The 18,833-nt window shown below is 45.5% G+C and overlaps 2 protein-coding genes across 3 annotated transcripts in view; one reads left to right on the forward strand and one right to left on the reverse strand.

The window, feature by feature from the left end:
* Positions 1 to 4,143, reverse strand: part of VAMP7 (vesicle associated membrane protein 7) — a 100,761-nt gene extending 96,618 nt beyond the window's left edge. For both annotated transcript variants that reach the window (XM_086942218.1, XM_086942219.1), the window contains exon 1: positions 3,967 to 4,143. The gene's annotated coding sequence lies outside the window, so the exon portion shown is untranslated. The remainder of the gene's footprint in view (positions 1 to 3,966) is intronic.
* Positions 4,144 to 4,307: 164 nt separating this feature from the next.
* LOC147689448 (DNA-directed RNA polymerases I and III subunit RPAC2-like) overlaps positions 4,308 to 18,833 on the forward strand; it is a 46,141-nt gene continuing 31,615 nt past the window's right edge. Inside the window, exon 1 of the mRNA XM_086942220.1 lies at positions 4,308 to 4,461. Coding sequence (XP_086798346.1) covers positions 4,423 to 4,461 — 39 coding nt within the window. The 5' untranslated portion in view covers positions 4,308 to 4,422. The remainder of the gene's footprint in view (positions 4,462 to 18,833) is intronic.

Here is an 18,833-nt window from a genome sequence, read left to right on the forward strand (position 1 = left end):
ACAACATATTCTGTATGATCACTTCTAACAAACACCCTCATGAGCTTTCACACTACAAAGCCTAAAAGCAGCCAATCAGGCCACGTAGATGTATTTGTACGCTCCTGTCAGACAGAGATGAGTTGCAGTTCAGACCTAATACACATGCAGATTTTTTAAGAAAAGAACGTTATCTGGAAGTGGGTCCAAGTACTGTATACACATGATGCTTCTGAGGGATGAGCAGATTAACGTGGTAGAGGCCTCTGTTTTGGTCTCCTCAGATGTTGGAAGAAGATTCTCTGGTCTTTTCCTACTTCCATCCAAAGGACCTTTAGTCAGGCACTTATATCTCATGCCTGGATTATGACAATGACATCTACAAGAACTGTGGGGTGACCATACAAAAAGAGGCATTTCTTACACCTTTGATCAAAGGCATGGAGACCCACAGAGTTAGGGACACCCACCTCAACCCTCTCCATCAGCCGACACAGACAACCAAAAATCTGGGCATCATTGTGGACCACCAACTTGCAATGGCATACAATATGACAGCGGAGCCGGCCTGCAGTTTCGGCATCCTTAAGGTTCCCTGATAAAAATTCAAGTGGCTGCCCCTGGATTTCAGAACTGCCAGCCAAGTCCTCATCACTAGCATGCTAGTTTATTTGTATATGTAGGCACCCGACCCACCTCCTCAAAAGGTTACAGGTGGTCCAGAAGACAGCTGCCAGGCTACTGCTGAATCTTCCTCACTGTGTCTCAGTCTCTAACAGCCTGCGAAACCTACTTTGGCTTGACATTCACAAGTGTGCAACCTTTAAACTCGTCTGTCACAATTGAGCTCCTCATAACCTAAGCCCTTCTTACCGCAGCATGCAAATTCACTTTTACGCTCCAGCCACACAACGTCGCCCCCCCTCTATTTTTGGGCCACACATATCATTTATTTATCGTCCCAGATCCGGGGATCATTTTCTTCCTATCTTGCCCCCATAACCTGGAACAAGCATGTTCTAACCATCTGTTATGCTCCTTCTCTGCAGGACTTCAAGAAGAAGCTAACAAGTGGTTATTATTATCTCAGGGTCCATGTATACAGGCTTCCTAGCCAGCTTTTGCTCTATTTGTGCCAAGATACCCTGTGGGTGACACGAGCATTACAAGAACAAGCACAAGTAACATAATTACAGAACTTTCAAATTTGGAAATGGCATTGAAAACATCAGACTTTTCATATTTTTTTAAAGCTTCACGGGATGGGAATGTCCAGTCATTGGAGGCCTAAAGTTTCACACCCAAGGCACACTTCTGGAGAAGTGATTTTGTGTTTCTGAATTCTTAAATCACTATGTTTCAATGAGGGTGTTCTTCTACAGCAGGCACTGTATGACGCAGATGGTTCCTTTCTGTGCAAGTTAGTTGGGGTTCGCAAGAGCACAGCTTAGTGCAGGATGCAAGCCAGTCAATGGATGTTCTTTGTTTAGGTAGGGAGCCTTTCAACTTAAAAGTTATGGAATTTTCTTGAGCCTTTGGCCAGCCAGCAAGCACGTAGGGCTACTTTGAGAAGAGTTACCATATTCTAGTCTGGATAACCCAATGTATGCCACTTAAAATCAGGGATAGAAGGTTTGAGTCTCTCTCTTAACGAGAAGTTACCTTCATAGGGTTTATTTGCACACAGTTATCTCCAACAGCACAGGAAAAATACAAACTTATGACATGATTACATTACACTGGTAGCATGTGCCATCCTTAAGGATTGAAACCTTGAACTGTCATTGCGAGTGCAGTGGGACAAGTGCAACTAATGTAAAGTAAAAGTGCAGAGTCTTAAGTACCTAGTATCCCACATTTGCCAACTAGACTAAATGTTACTGCCTTAAGAAAGCTCTATGGTGCAGCCCACCAGAGCAAATCAAGCGTCTGCCTTAGTCACATTAAATGGAACGCTGCACACTGCAAGATCAAAGACTGGATCAATTATAGTAAATTGCAACTTTCAGCAATAAATAGAAGTGCTTTACCTGAGGTAAAGTCCCTAAGGTTCAATTCCATTGTATGTGTTCCAGACTCAATCTTAGTCCAAGGATGTCGCCATCTTCCTCAACTTAGACAATGGACACCGCAATAGTAGTCCCCGATTTATGCAGAATCAATGTCATGTCTGACTTTAACACAGATATCGCCAGAATTTATCTTTCTATAACTGATATTTCTAAATTATTCAATTAAATACATAGATACATCTAATGCGACATTCGTCTTGGTCAAATATCTACTCCTCATTATGTCAATTTTAGATAAAAACACATAGAGACATAACTAAAACAACAGTCTGAATTGACATCCTGTGCTTCATATGAATACAGAAACGTCAGGGACGCCTACCTTGATGCTAATAATCTTTGTCAGACATTCCTAAACTTATGTCAGAAATTCCAATTTCTGATGAGATTTTGAATATAAGGACTGCCATTTAACCATGTGTCAGCAGGGGTCCTTCACCCAGTTTATCCGCTGTGATTCTGCCAGAAACTGTCACACTTGCTTCCAGTACAGTTCACAGATGATACATCTCGCCTGAAGACTGAAGTTGATAAAGCCAAGTTCTGGAGTAAGTAAGACTGACTGTTACCACAGTGGGTGTTTGCCCTTTGCAAGGAACACTGTCTTTAGACCTCCACTGATAAAGACAACCTTTGCTGTCAACAATATATGCAGTACGTTATTTCTCCCTAAGGAACTCTAGACTAAGGTGCTTTGCCTTCCGTGCTCTCATAGCAAAGCACATAGAAGTAGGCATTAGGGTGTTATGTTCTAGCTAACATTCTAACAATGCTAGAAATGTTGATTTTATTCTCGTTATTGATAAAGCGTCTCATTGCTGTTTTTAAATAATCTGTGTAGTTGTTTTAGATGTACTGACAGATAGTTCCTGTAGTAATAAATACTTTTTAAAGTAAAAGTCTTCATTGTTCTTAGTACAACTTGTCATACTGTGAATAATGAAATAAGGTTGTAGCTGTTTCCATGGCGGTCCTGATCCCTTTTTGGATTGTTAGTAACCCAAGAGCAATACCTCCTTATCAATTACACACTGAGTAGGTTTTGCGGGCTACAATAACTTTACTTTCACATTCATCACTGGTGCATTGAACCAAGCTGCCCTGTGGTACCCATGGATGGGAAAGTATCCCTTGCAGGGTTACGGCAAAGCCCATAGTTCTGAGCCAGGCTAAAGGGTTACTCTGACCCTCAGATACTTTTATAGGGTGATCCACACTCTTTGTCTATATCTGTCTAAAGGGGTCTTCCACTCCCCCTGTCCCTGAAGGTCTTTGAGGTTCCTCTCTTAGTGCATGCCTTGGGACTCTAGTGCGCACTTTGCTTGTTTTTTGACTAGGGGATTCCAAAGGCCCCTTCATCAATACCTCTGTTTGTAGCTAAGTGGCTGTACCTCTCTAGGGGATGATCTGCCCCTCCATCTACAGTTGTAGCTCCTTTGGGGGGTGGGGGTGGGGGGGGGTCTTCCGGCTGTGGCTCTCTAGGAGCTCCTCTGCCCTATTCTGTAGTTGTACCCGTCTAGTGGGCTCATCCCTCCTCGGTCCATCCCCAGGGGTGCTGCTGCCCTCTTGGTGTGTTCCTGTCCAGGGCAGTTCTCCGCCCATCCATGAGTCCCTCCCTAAAGGGGTCCTGTGCCCCCTCCGTCGGTCCCTCTCTAGGGGGCTCCTCTGCCTCCGTCTGCACCTGTCGAGGGGGCTGTTCTGCACCCCATGTCTGTACCACTGTAGGGGGAGGGGTGGGGGCCCTGTTACCCTGGGCCGTCCAGAGGTGGGGGCGTTCATATGGCCATGCCAGGGGGCTCCTGCGCCCCTCGCTCTGCCATGAACCTGTGTCCCCCCCCCGTCTGTCCTGGGCCTGGAGGGCCCCCGTAAGGTGGCCTGCGCCGGAGCAGGGGCCCCTCTTCCCACACGTATGTACCTGTCTGGGCCCTCTTCCTCCCTCGCGGCTCTGCTGCTCCTGTCCGCCTCGGCCAGCACCGCCCTCGGCTCCTCCTCTCTCTCTGGTTCCGCGGCTGTCTTCGGATCCCTGCTCCGCACCTCAGACCTTCGGCACTTCCGCAACACCTGACCGCTGCCCCCGGTGCATGCTGGGAAGTGGAGTCCGACAGTCAGCTGACTGGCATGGGACGCGGACGTCACAGCCGTGCGCCCTTCAGCGAGTGTTCCGGAGGCGATGCCTGACGTTTGACGTCACAGATCCGCGTCGGTCTGCTTGCGTTCCAAGCCGAGATGTGACACAGCTTCACACCGGTCTACCCGCAGTCCAGAGCCTAGATGTGACGTCACAGACCCGCGTCTGGCTCCATGCGTTCCAGAGCCGAGGCAAGACGTCACTTCCGTGCGCCGAGCCCTGCCAGGTAGCAGACCCAGGAGCATGGCGGAGCCAGCCGAGAGAAAACCGGTGCTGGAGATGGTGAGGACCCCCCTGGGGCTCGGGGAGCCGAGCAGCGCCGCCCCCTTTTATTGGTGGCATATGTTGCCACATTTACATAGTTCGCTTTTGCAGGGATTTTATGAGAGAGAGTCCAGTCAGGTCATAGCTGCCAAGGTTTCGGATTGCTTATGTGACATTTTCATAATTTAATGTACATATGAGTGACGTTCGATTAGGGTGACCTCTGGCATGGGTGCAAATTCAGGATGGTCAGTGTAAACGTTCAAGATACAAGGTCAACATTCAGGACAAAAGATCAAAACTCAGGCCAAAAATTTGGACCAAAACATACTTTTTACAGACATATCAGAGGAGGTCTCACAATAGTATACAAGAAAATAGACAACCAAAATGAGTACAAGTCAAAATAAGTTTATATAAGGTTGAGACAATCGTGCACTTCAGAGTTTTTCAGTATGCGCGCAGCTTTGCCAAGCACCATCAGGCCCTTTCTGCAAGCAAGATTTGTGCAGGTGAAGGCACGCCACAGGCTGTCACTATAGTAGGGCCTTTGTCATTCTATCTGCGAAATTTAGAAGGCAATGGCAGTGGTAAAAAGAAAAGTCAGTGCCTTCATTCATTTCATTTCAATCTTTATTCGGTTTAAAAAACCTTGTAAGATACAATACATTAAAATCACAATACATCATTATAATACATAGTAAATAGCAGCAGTGGGTAAAAAAAATTTATCACCACATCTTATTTGTGCAAAATTACGCAAAAGTCATCCACACCGGAGTTGACTAATTCCTGGTCGGTCCCCTTTCTGTAAGGAACACTAACTAGATATACACATAGTTAAAATAATAAATTAAATATCTGTTATGTTTAAAAAGTGATATACACCATAACAATAAGACAGGCAGTATTATACTAACAGACAGTCAATAACATGGTAAAATAGCCCCTTTATATTTAAGTTCTCTGATTTTTCTTTTTCCTAATCAAGGCAACACATAGGAAAAAACGACTTAGGCTAAACACAATCGGTTGTGCAGTATCGCCTTTAAATATTCTTAAACCAACCTTGGTTTGTCTAAGGCCTAGCCTATTACAAATCGGCTTGAGCCATTTTTTCCTTGCTTTAAGGTATGCTGGGCATATAAATAAAACATGGGACTCATCTTCTTTCACCCCCATTTCACATAACTCACATATGCTAGAGCCCGCAACCCCAGTCAACCCCTTATTACAATTCCAGCCAGTTGTTCTATCTTTTAATGGCAAAATACCATAGCGGAATTTTAGGTATAGGCTTTTAGCCAATGGAGGGTGGATTTCGTCCATGAAGGGCTCTAATTGCATGTTCATTTTAATTTCAAAAAATTTTGAAGTTGGAGTCCCTGTTCTGGGATTTGTAAGCACCGATTCTCTAATATAGTCCCAGTACCTTTGCTTCAGGATGTGTTTTGAACCATTTGTAAGGGAATCGGGGTCAAACCAGAAGTCGCTTAACCCTAACTTTTCGAACCATTTTTTGACGTACTCTAGCCATGGTAAAAACGTGATGTTCTTTATTGCCAATATCTCTTGTAAAGCTTCTCTATAGACAGCCAGCTCCTCCGTGGACCATAAACGGACCCAATAGAGTAGCGGGCGAAGAGAAGCATAATCATCAGTACGCCTAAAGTTAAGGTCCCATAATATGGGTGTCATTGGAGTTGACCCAGGTATCCCTAAGAGTTTCCTAATGAAGGAATTTTCCCTCACTCGGAAGGTATCCTTTAAAGCATAAGCCCAAAGGTCCGCGCCATAAAGTGAAGAAGATTGCACTTTATATTTAAATAGTTCAATAGCTGGTGAGACTGCTTTGTAATGGCTATTCCTATGTTTCCTTAGGATTGGTGCCTGATTTTGGGTTAGCCTCAGTTTTGAATTCTCCAATTGCGTTTTCCATGTGATGTCACTGTCTAAAATAATACCCAGGTATTTAAAATTAGGGACTTCTTCAATAGGTTCGTTATTTATTTTAAAAACCTTATTGAAACCTTTATGGGGGTTGATTGTCATGATTTTGGTTTTTGAGGAGTTAATTTCTAATTCCTTATCATGACAATACAAACTGAATGTATTTAAAAGATTTTGGAGCCCCCTAGGTGTCTGAGAAATTAAAATTGTATCGTCTGCGAATAATAGTGCCGGAACGGCTTGCCCACTCAATTTGGGAGAGTCATGCTCGCAGCCCAAAAGAGTATCAGGGATGTCATTGACATATAGGGAAAATAAGGTGGGTGCCATTACGCACCCTTGCCTTACCCCCTTTGCTATTTTTATTTTCTCAGTGACTTCTCCATTCGGTCCCCATCTTACACGTGCATAATTGTTCTCATGGAGTCTAATTAAAATTTGAAGGATATTTCCAGGGACACCCATTTTGTTTAATGTTTTCCAAAGGGCTGCCCTAGGGACCATATCAAAAGCTGCCTTCAAATCAACAAAAGCCACGTATATGTGGGAACTCCTTATAATGGTATATTTCCAGACTAAACATAAGAATCTAAAAACCTGGTCAACGGTACTTATCTTACATCTAAAACCTGCCTGATATTTTGTAAAAATAGAGTGCTCTTCAATCCAGGAGGTAAGCCGACCAAGAACCTGTCGTGCAAAGATTTTTTGTAACACGTCAATAAGGCTGATAGGCCGGTAATGCGAGGGATTTGACCTATCACCCTTCTTGAACAGAGCCACAATCTCTGCCCCCTTCCAGGTTTCCGGAATGGCAGCTCCTTGGGCGATTTCGTTGGATAATAAATTGATGTAAGGGGCCCAGATGTAATTTTCATGTTTCCAAAGATCACCTGGAATTCTGTCAGGGCCTGGTGCTTTCCCTGATTTAACTGCCTTAATTGCGGAGATAGTTTCTGTTAAAGAAAATACAAGAGGTTCATCGTGCGCTACCAAGGGGGCCTGCAAACTGTCCCATCCTCCACTTTCACCTGAGCTTGTGCAAGAATATAGCATAGTAAAGTGCTCGACCCATGTCTTTTCCTCTAAAAATTTATCTTTACATTCTGTCACTCCCCTGGTGCCTCTAGCAATGAGGCTCCAAAAAGTGGTCTGATCTTTACATTTACATGCATCCAGTAAGTCAGACCAAACCCTTTCGTCCCATTCTTTCTTGGCCTTTGATAAAATTCTTTTGTACTGTGCTCTCTTAGTTCTCACGATATCCGTTGAACCCCCACTGACTGCTATAATTAGATCTGTCTTGGCTTTCCGGCAGTCCTGGTTGTACCAGGTGACCCCGGTGTGTTTGTTCTTTTGGGCATTATGTGGTCTTTTTATTGCCCTGGTCAGGATCCCGCCAAGTTGGTTAGTTAAGTGTTCATGGGAATCTATCAAACTGAGATTTTTACTGACCGTATTATTGTCTAAGAGAGAGGACATATGGCTCACAAAAACATTATAAATTTGTCCAATGATTTTGGAATTGTCTAGTACTATTGGCCATTTCAGGGATCTACGGTTGTTTGCCACTAGAGGATCTGGTTTACAAAAGGGGGTGGTGATGAACAGAGTGTCTGAATTGAGCAGACCACTCTTACCCAGTCCAAAGATCAGGGCTTGATCCATCACCGTTATTTATCTCACTGCCCCATCCCAGCTCAGAACCTGGCTATATGCAAATCAGTCTGTCCCTGGCCCAGTGCATCATGGGAACAGGGCAGACTAAACTACCAAGCCAATTCTTTACCAGAAAGGAGACAAGCTACCGGGGACCGGTTTCTGGCATTTCAGCCTCTTCGGCCCGGCTTGCTTGAATCCTGATGGAGCAGTGAGAAAGGGACTCATGTCTGAGTATACCCTGCCACACCTATAGTGGCCAAAATCGATTTACAAAAGGGGGTGGTGATGAACAGAGTGTCTGAATTGAGCAGACCACTCTTACCCAGTCCAAAGATCAGGGCTTGATCCATCACCGTTATTTATCTCACTGCCCCATCCCAGCTCAGAACCTGGCTATATGCAAATCAGTCTGTCCCTGGCCCAGTGCATCATGGGAACAGGGCAGACTAAACTACCAAGCCAATTCTTTACCAGAAAGGAGACAAGCTACCGGGGACCGGTTTCTGGCATTTCAGCCTCTTCGGCCCGGCTTGCTTGAATCCTGATGGAGCAGTGAGAAAGGGACTCATGTCTGAGTATACCCTGCCACACCTATAGTGGCCAAAATCGATTTACAAAAGGGGGTGGTGATGAACAGAGTGTCTGAATTGAGCAGACCACTCTTACCCAGTCCAAAGATCAGGGCTTGATCCATCACCGTTATTTATCTCACTGCCCCATCCCAGCTCAGAACCTGGCTATATGCAAATCAGTCTGTCCCTGGCCCAGTGCATCATGGGAACAGGGCAGACTAAACTACCAAGCCAATTCTTTACCAGAAAGGAGACAAGCTACCGGGGACCGGTTTCTGGCATTTCAGCCTCTTCGGCCCGGCTTGCTTGAATCCTGATGGAGCAGTGAGAAAGGGACTCATGTCTGAGTATACCCTGCCACACCTATAGTGGCCAAAATCGATTTACAAAAGGGGGTGGTGATGAACAGAGTGTCTGAATTGAGCAGACCACTCTTACCCAGTCCAAAGATCAGGGCTTGATCCATCACCGTTATTTATCTCACTGCCCCATCCCAGCTCAGAACCTGGCTATATGCAAATCAGTCTGTCCCTGGCCCAGTGCATCATGGGAACAGGGCAGACTAAACTACCAAGCCAATTCTTTACCAGAAAGGAGACAAGCTACCGGGGACCGGTTTCTGGCATTTCAGCCTCTTCGGCCCGGCTTGCTTGAATCCTGATGGAGCAGTGAGAAAGGGACTCATGTCTGAGTATACCCTGCCACACCTATAGTGGCCAAAATCGATTTACAAAAGGGGGTGGTGATGAACAGAGTGTCTGAATTGAGCAGACCACTCTTACCCAGTCCAAAGATCAGGGCTTGATCCATCACCGTTATTTATCTCACTGCCCCATCCCAGCTCAGAACCTGGCTATATGCAAATCAGTCTGTCCCTGGCCCAGTGCATCATGGGAACAGGGCAGACTAAACTACCAAGCCAATTCTTTACCAGAAAGGAGACAAGCTACCGGGGACCGGTTTCTGGCATTTCAGCCTCTTCGGCCCGGCTTGCTTGAATCCTGATGGAGCAGTGAGAAAGGGACTCATGTCTGAGTATACCCTGCCACACCTATAGTGGCCAAAATCGATTTACAAAAGGGGGTGGTGATGAACAGAGTGTCTGAATTGAGCAGACCACTCTTACCCAGTCCAAAGATCAGGGCTTGATCCATCACCGTTATTTATCTCACTGCCCCATCCCAGCTCAGAACCTGGCTATATGCAAATCAGTCTGTCCCTGGCCCAGTGCATCATGGGAACAGGGCAGACTAAACTACCAAGCCAATTCTTTACCAGAAAGGAGACAAGCTACCGGGGACCGGTTTCTGGCATTTCAGCCTCTTCGGCCCGGCTTGCTTGAATCCTGATGGAGCAGTGAGAAAGGGACTCATGTCTGAGTATACCCTGCCACACCTATAGTGGCCAAAATCGATTTACAAAAGGGGGTGGTGATGAACAGAGTGTCTGAATTGAGCAGACCACTCTTACCCAGTCCAAAGATCAGGGCTTGATCCATCACCGTTATTTATCTCACTGCCCCATCCCAGCTCAGAACCTGGCTATATGCAAATCAGTCTGTCCCTGGCCCAGTGCATCATGGGAACAGGGCAGACTAAACTACCAAGCCAATTCTTTACCAGAAAGGAGACAAGCTACCGGGGACCGGTTTCTGGCATTTCAGCCTCTTCGGCCCGGCTTGCTTGAATCCTGATGGAGCAGTGAGAAAGGGACTCATGTCTGAGTATACCCTGCCACACCTATAGTGGCCAAAATCGATTTACAAAAGGGGGTGGTGATGAACAGAGTGTCTGAATTGAGCAGACCACTCTTACCCAGTCCAAAGATCAGGGCTTGATCCATCACCGTTATTTATCTCACTGCCCCATCCCAGCTCAGAACCTGGCTATATGCAAATCAGTCTGTCCCTGGCCCAGTGCATCATGGGAACAGGGCAGACTAAACTACCAAGCCAATTCTTTACCAGAAAGGAGACAAGCTACCGGGGACCGGTTTCTGGCATTTCAGCCTCTTCGGCCCGGCTTGCTTGAATCCTGATGGAGCAGTGAGAAAGGGACTCATGTCTGAGTATACCCTGCCACACCTATAGTGGCCAAAATCGATTTACAAAAGGGGGTGGTGATGAACAGAGTGTCTGAATTGAGCAGACCACTCTTACCCAGTCCAAAGATCAGGGCTTGATCCATCACCGTTATTTATCTCACTGCCCCATCCCAGCTCAGAACCTGGCTATATGCAAATCAGTCTGTCCCTGGCCCAGTGCATCATGGGAACAGGGCAGACTAAACTACCAAGCCAATTCTTTACCAGAAAGGAGACAAGCTACCGGGGACCGGTTTCTGGCATTTCAGCCTCTTCGGCCCGGCTTGCTTGAATCCTGATGGAGCAGTGAGAAAGGGACTCATGTCTGAGTATACCCTGCCACACCTATAGTGGCCAAAATCGATTTACAAAAGGGGGTGGTGATGAACAGAGTGTCTGAATTGAGCAGACCACTCTTACCCAGTCCAAAGATCAGGGCTTGATCCATCACCGTTATTTATCTCACTGCCCCATCCCAGCTCAGAACCTGGCTATATGCAAATCAGTCTGTCCCTGGCCCAGTGCATCATGGGAACAGGGCAGACTAAACTACCAAGCCAATTCTTTACCAGAAAGGAGACAAGCTACCGGGGACCGGTTTCTGGCATTTCAGCCTCTTCGGCCCGGCTTGCTTGAATCCTGATGGAGCAGTGAGAAAGGGACTCATGTCTGAGTATACCCTGCCACACCTATAGTGGCCAAAATCGATTTACAAAAGGGGGTGGTGATGAACAGAGTGTCTGAATTGAGCAGACCACTCTTACCCAGTCCAAAGATCAGGGCTTGATCCATCACCGTTATTTATCTCACTGCCCCATCCCAGCTCAGAACCTGGCTATATGCAAATCAGTCTGTCCCTGGCCCAGTGCATCATGGGAACAGGGCAGACTAAACTACCAAGCCAATTCTTTACCAGAAAGGAGACAAGCTACCGGGGACCGGTTTCTGGCATTTCAGCCTCTTCGGCCCGGCTTGCTTGAATCCTGATGGAGCAGTGAGAAAGGGACTCATGTCTGAGTATACCCTGCCACACCTATAGTGGCCAAAATCGATTTACAAAAGGGGGTGGTGATCCCGCCAAGTTGGTTAGTTAAGTGTTCATGGGAATCTATCAAACTGAGATTTTTACTGACCGTATTATTGTCTAAGAGAGAGGACATATGGCTCACAAAAACATTATAAATTTGTCCAATGATTTTGGAATTGTCTAGTACTATTGGCCATTTCAGGGATCTACGGTTGTTTGCCACTAGAGGATCTGGTGGCAGGGACATTGTACCATTGGCGCTTTTATCAGAGGTTTTAAAAGTCTGGGTTTTGACAGATAGGATCAGAGGATAATGGTCGCTTTCCGTGTGATCGTCTACCAGTAGATCGATAGTCATAGGCCACAAGTTCAGGGAAACTAATAAATAGTCTAAGTGGCTGGAGTGTGCCCCTCTAAAAAACGTTGGTCTACTGGGACAGTCTGAAGGCAACCGCCCGTTTCATGCACGTAAGCCCGATTCTAGTGTCAAGTTCAGTATTTGTAAGGCGCTCACTGAGCAGGGTACTTTATAATTTGTGTCTACAAAGGGAATGTTGTTTGCCATATCCTCATCCCTGTGGATGTCTTCTAGTCCTATTATGGGTTCAAAACTTCTGTTAAGATCACCGCCTATAATCATTTGTGCATTTTGATCAAATCCCGCCACAAGGTTGCTCAACTGAGTTACAATAATTGATTCTTTACATGGTCGATGTGGTCTATTGTAAACATTGATCACGTAAGTGCAGCGACCCTTTGTGTCTTTTAACTCGAGCAATATAATGTCGGGATTGTTAATATCAATTTGCTTAATGGATAGGCCACCTGTGATTTTCACCCATGTTGTTAATCCGCCAGAGGGTCTCCCCCCGTTTGTATTTACTGCGGGTATAAAAAAGGATCTATAGTTCACCTTATAGTAGTTTTCAAGCCCCCATGTCTCCTGGAACATAATGATATCCCCACTTGAAATGTAGTCGTGCCAGGATGGGTCTAAAAGGTTTTTTTTCAAACCTGCTATATTCCAGCAGATGATTTTTATGCATCCTAAAGCCTTCGTAACAGTCTTCTAGCAATATACACTTACTCAGCGTGCTCTATGTAGAACACTGTGCTATTTATCAGTGTCCGCCCTATATGAAAAAAAGGAATTTTTCCATATGCAGTATATTAATATACAAATTATAGAGCACAACCACTTATATGTCTTTTATCTGACTTTGTTTTCAGCATCCTTTTAATAAACCCAAATTCACACAATATAGATAAAAAAGTTATTTGTAAGCAAGTAGTAGTAGCAGTTTAACACAAGCTAGAAAGTCATAGAGAGTCTTGATGTAGTTGACTCGATCTAACAATCGAAGAAGCAGACAGCCGACAAGGGTTTCGCCGTTTGATATGACTTTTTCGGTAAGTAACGAAAACGACCCCTGGTGCATTCAAAACACGAAATGTAAGGTTAAACAGCCGCTGGTGCTATCAAAACACATCTACACATACCATGAACAGGCTGGTATCTAGAAAATAGCAATATATAAATATTGTTCCAAATGAACACGGTAATTAATATTAAATCCGTGGGTTAAAGAAGCACTCTGTACCTGTGCTGAAGTAGATAACTAGAGTGGTTCTTCGCCTCGTTGCCAAAATGTTGAAATTAATCCAGTATTTAAGTAATTTTGATGCATATTTATTTTCAGCACAGCAATATATGTCCACGCGTTATCAGCTCCAGGTGCAACTGGGCAACAGCCAAGCTACTGTTACCAAGGCTCACATGCAGAATCTGGAATGTAATTGAAAGATAAACACTGTGCATGCCCAAGGTAGCAAGGAATCATATGATAAAGGAGGGAAAAGAAAGAGAGGGAATAGAAATAAATAATTAATGTGAAAGATGTAACAGAGGCTCATTGCGTATTCCTACAACAGTAGGTGAAAGTATTCTTTGAAGAGACCCCGACATTTTTTCAAAGGATCCGTAGTGCACTTGGACAATATTTACTGGCACTAGTAATCCTCTTGTTTGTGGTGCATCCAAATTGTTTTTCGGGATAAGAGATGTGAACTTATGCTCCAAAAACCTGTATTCTGTTGCGCTATAAGCTTATATTCAATAATATTTAGTAAGTTCAGCACGCAAAGTTGTGTTTATAAAAATCGAAACATCTGATGTTGTTTGCCATGTCATCTGATGCAAAATCGGCTTATACACAATCGTACATGAATTATGATAAATTCAGCACTCGTTGTCGTGTTTTTTAAAAGATCAAGACATCCGGTATTATCTAGCACGTCATCTCCGTCATGTTGTAGGCGTCTCATCTCCAAGTCGCCACGTCTTGGAGATGAGATGCCTCAGATGATGTGGTGTTAAGTAATGAAATCCAATTTTAGTTGAATAAGGGGTTTATTCAAAACAAAGGAACATCGATACAGCAGGTCTCCTTCATGCTTCTCTCCTCCGGCTAACTGCAGTTTTGTCGACGTGCCATAATTATAAATAACAAATGAAACAATGAAAGAGAAAAAATAATTATATATATGCGAAAACTGTAATATTAAATAAATTAAAACTGTACCGTTGTAAATGGTTTGTTTCTCAAAGCCTGAAGGAAGACATTCTGCTTGAAATGCGGTTTTAAGTCATCAAAACGAGTGAAGAAATCGTTAAAACCAAAATATCTCTTCTTACAAGCTCTCCGGTGTTTTTGAAGTAAATCCAAGATGGCGGCACGATTTTCTACCCCTGAACGAAGATGCACGCTCGCGTGATGAGATAACACGCTTCCGCGCGCATTAGAGGAAGGTTCAGAAGTGTTTGGCCACCGCGAGGATTCTAGCAGCTCGCGTCACCCACCACATTTGAAAGATGCCAATAAAGGAAAGTAAGTGAAACAACTTAAAATTCCCAATTTCAGTCAGGAAGTCTTACCGCATGGGTGGCGCTACAGAAGAAAGTCACCTTGAGCATTCAAATTCAGCCCAACAAAGGAAAATAAATAAACTGAATCCAAGTAGAAAATCACCAAACATGTTAAAATGGATCCGGATGAATGGGTTCTTGACTCGATGTTCCAATCGTCGCCAAATTTTGTTAAGTAATGAAATCCAATTTTAGTTGAATGAAGGATTTATTCAAAACAAAGGAACATCTATACAGCAGGTCTCCTTCATGCTTCTTTCCTCCGGCTAACCGCAGCTCTGAATGCCAGGCTGTCAGGGAGAGTAACCGAAGTGTGGAACTTACACTTGAATGAAAATATTATCTGTACAAAACATTCCTCGGGCTACTGCACGAGGTAAACAAAACTTAAAGAAACACAACACGTGGCAAATAACTTATCTTAACATTTTTATTGTTGCCTGAAAACTCCCGAACACGCAAGGAATTCAGCCCACTGTCAGGTGGTTTTTAGCCCATGTTATCTGTACTACGTACAAGTCTCGCAAGTAACAAAAAAAGATCTTTGTGAGAAAAGTAACTAACAGGTATAAAACCTCACTAAATACAGTTTTCGAATATGCAGCTTGGCTCATTGTACTCATTACACATTTTGATTTTACAGTAGGGATTAACCTTTTGTGCTACTAAATCATGGCAAGTCAACTGACAGTTGACAAAAACTCCATCAGTAACAGGATTTATAATCAACACATCAGGATTTAATTTTTGATACTTACCATGTAAGTGGGTGGTGCAGCTGGTAAAATAAAGCCAAACTGATGCCGATGCTTGGGTCGCTGAAGTGTCTGTCATGCTCCCTAGCTGCAGACAGGTGCTGGAAAATTGCATGGTTCAGAGTATCATACACAGATGAGCGCAAGAAGCTTGTGAAGCGCGTGGCATGTGCCTGTGCCTGACTCTTAGCACATAGCTCCTGCTCTCACAACATGGGAATTAAGCCCTGGGGACGGACACAACATGGGCTGGGCAGCTGCACGTGTAGGCTAGGAGGTCGAACACATTCTCTTGTCCTGTAATTAATCTCTCCGGCGCTGGGCAGCAGTGGCAACTCCAGGGGCCGGGGTGGGCAGGCAGGGTTTTGAAATGAAACATCCTGCCGTAGCCTGCGCTGACTAGGACCTGACCACAAGCCACAACCAAACCAAAACCAAGTGCATAAGCAGACAGCTCTGGTAAAAGTTAGAAAGCAGCTTTTTATGAGACCACAAGCCATTGGATGGAATACTTGTGTGCCACAACTTCACGCAGATGCTTCACAGCTTGTTTTTGTGTTTTGATTCCTCCTGAACTTATTTCCATCAATCTCTGCCATCCATCATTTGGGCCGCAAATTCAATTATACTGTGTATTAGTTTTGTTCATGTGACAGGGAACCTGTGTGATAACTTATTATATTTATGAAAAACAGTGCAGGTATGACTCGCGGCCAGTAGCACTTGCACAGCTTCTCTGCTCAACAGACAGGCTCACACAGCAGCCCTGGAACTGCAGGCTGGAAGCGCTGTAGGCCAGCTCCGGGGTGCAATACCAGCTCTCACAATGCTCCTGTCATATCTTCAGAGCTGCCCGGCTGCGAAGCCCCTGGGACGGATGTCCTCATTCAGCAAAGCCCTCAGATGCAGTGCTGCTGTGATTAAATGCAGCGTCGCAGTCGTCCTGCTTCACCCTTCATAGCATTCGATCAGGGTGCTCAAAATACATGATTTATGCATTTTAATGCAGTGATACGGACCACCACATTGAAATGCGTTAGTCTTATCGGTTCTTGTCAGGACTGCCAAGGGAGAATTAGTGTAATTTTTAAGCAGTTGCCCATTTGTGCGACTTGCAGCACTCTGTTCTTGATATATTGGTTTCAAAGCACGCATTTCACGTGTGACTTCGAAACAATGCTTTATTTGCGTGAAGTAATTGGGAACCTCCTGGAGACGTGAGCAGCTGAGGGTGATGGAGTGTGTTAACCAGTATCTGCAACACCCCGACATCCGTCCCTGCAGATCTTTCGGGCATGGGAAGCGCTCATGTGCAGTTATTCTACTACTTTGTGTTTGAGCAGGTAGTTCCTTGTGCTATAGTTAATCCCCATTGTAGGAAGGTAGGATCCTTATGCATGGTTACCCCCACTTTTTGCTTGGTGGTGTTATAGTTTCTGACTAGTCTGACTGGGATCCTGCAAATTTGGACTCCAGTCTCTGTGCTTTCCCCCCTAAATTGGTTATGGTGAGTGTTAGACCTGTCTGCTTCTGGGAAGACTCTAACCACCATGATTTATTTTTGTCCCCCTTAGCCTCCCAGAGTTTCTATTTTTTATTTTTACATGTGTCCATCAGGAGTTTTTAATGCTGTCAGGGGGCTAGGTGTTCCTTGGCGATGACGCCATTTTTCCCTCATCACTTGTGAGGCCTAGTCACCCCCTTGAAACCTTAGGGATCTCCAGAGACCTAAAATGGTGTCCACCAACTGCCATAACGGACACTACTGGAGGACAGGTCCATAGGGTAACATTAGGGAACTTTCTGGAATCAACTAGAGACTTCTGCAGGTCTCAGGCCACCCTATATAAGGCCAGTGACCAGCAGCCATTTTGTGCTGACCCCAGAGTAGAGGAGTGAGGCAGTGGTGAGAGGAGGTGGACACACTGAGAGCAGCTAGTTTGTCACTGAGGCTGACAGTTACTTCAGAGGATTGTTCCCCCTTCAGCCTTTGACCGATCCCTCTATCAAGACAACAACTACTGACAAGGAAATCGAGTTACTGGAGGAAGAAGATCCTTTTATCTCAGAGCCCCAGTAAAACCACTCAGAACACCCTTAATTGGGGGTATTCCTGCCTGTCAATACCCAGCGCTGTGCTCACCGGTATTGTGGAGTAGCTGTAGTGAAGGTGGGCGTCTGTGGCACCTTAGCGCCCTGAAGAGCGAGGACGCCGTGTATGCCATCCTTCCTGTGCAGCCGGAGTGAGAAGTGCCTGAGGAGAAGCAGCGGCGCTGCTCCGATCGGCGTCGGGACCCCGGGGGCACCGGCCGCGTCACACGAAGAGGTAGGCGCTTCCGCGCATGACCGGCGACTGAACGCTTTTGCGAGGCAGGAGGGGCCTAGGATCGAGCAGGCCCAGAAGAGACCGAGCAGCGTCCCTGTGGGGAACAGCGTCCTTCCTGGGAGCAGGTGCGCCGAGGCGGGAGAGGAACGAGCGCTTCCGCGCATGCTCCGCCGAGTAGTGCCAGCGGAAGGAAAGTCATCGCGCCAGCTGAGGAGCGCCGCGTCGGAGCTCCAGGAGGTCGATCCCCTCAGAAGAGGCAGAAGCGCCACAACGGACGACGCGGTAGGGAGCCCTGGGCCGGGAAAGCCTTCCCTGCCTTCCCCCTTCAGCCCGTCTGTTACCGGGCTCCAGCGCGTGTAGAGGAAACACCCGCGACACGCCCCCAACCTCACAAGTAAGCCGGGTAGTGTGGGAACGGGAGGCGGCAGAGCCAGGTGAATGAAGCAGGACAGTGGGGCTACGACCCACGCGAGTGACTGACTTGTCCAGGGGAACCTGACTCGAGGAAAGCGAGTTAATGAACTGAATAACATAGAATAAAACTTATCCGATAACTGACACAGAAAAGAAAGGTGGAAGTGGTGCAGGGAACCACAGGGTTCCTGGGTAAAATCCCCTACAGTTTAGTTTTAAGTGAAGAAGTAGATTCTCTACCAGCTAGGAGTGCCTGTCAATCAGAGGGAGAGGAACCTTACTAATATTATGGTGTCTTCCCTTTTAGCACATAACTGGTGGGTTATACAGTGAAAATCTACATTCAGGTCTTGCTGTTGAGTTGAGCAGTGCTTAAGAGCTGTGGGGTAAAGTACCTATTAATAAACCTGTAAAAACGTATTGCACTATCAGTCTGCATCTTCTTTTCAGTAGATTTATTGGTGGAGTAATGTGTCATTGTATAATAATGTGAAGTAACCTTACAGAGTGTGAAGCTAATGAGATTCTCTTAACCAACCAAAGAGTTACCCTTATGCTTTACTGTACCATTGACAAAATAATGTGGTTTATTGCCCTTTTTCCACAGCAGGAGGAGTGAAAAGTAATTTCCCAAAGTAAAAGTGTCATTTTTACACCCGAAAGAAACTAATGTTGT

This window comes from Lissotriton vulgaris, chromosome 10 (assembly GCF_964263255.1).
Source record: "Lissotriton vulgaris chromosome 10, aLisVul1.2, whole genome shotgun sequence".
In the NCBI taxonomy this organism is placed as follows: domain Eukaryota; kingdom Metazoa; phylum Chordata; class Amphibia; order Caudata; family Salamandridae; genus Lissotriton; species Lissotriton vulgaris.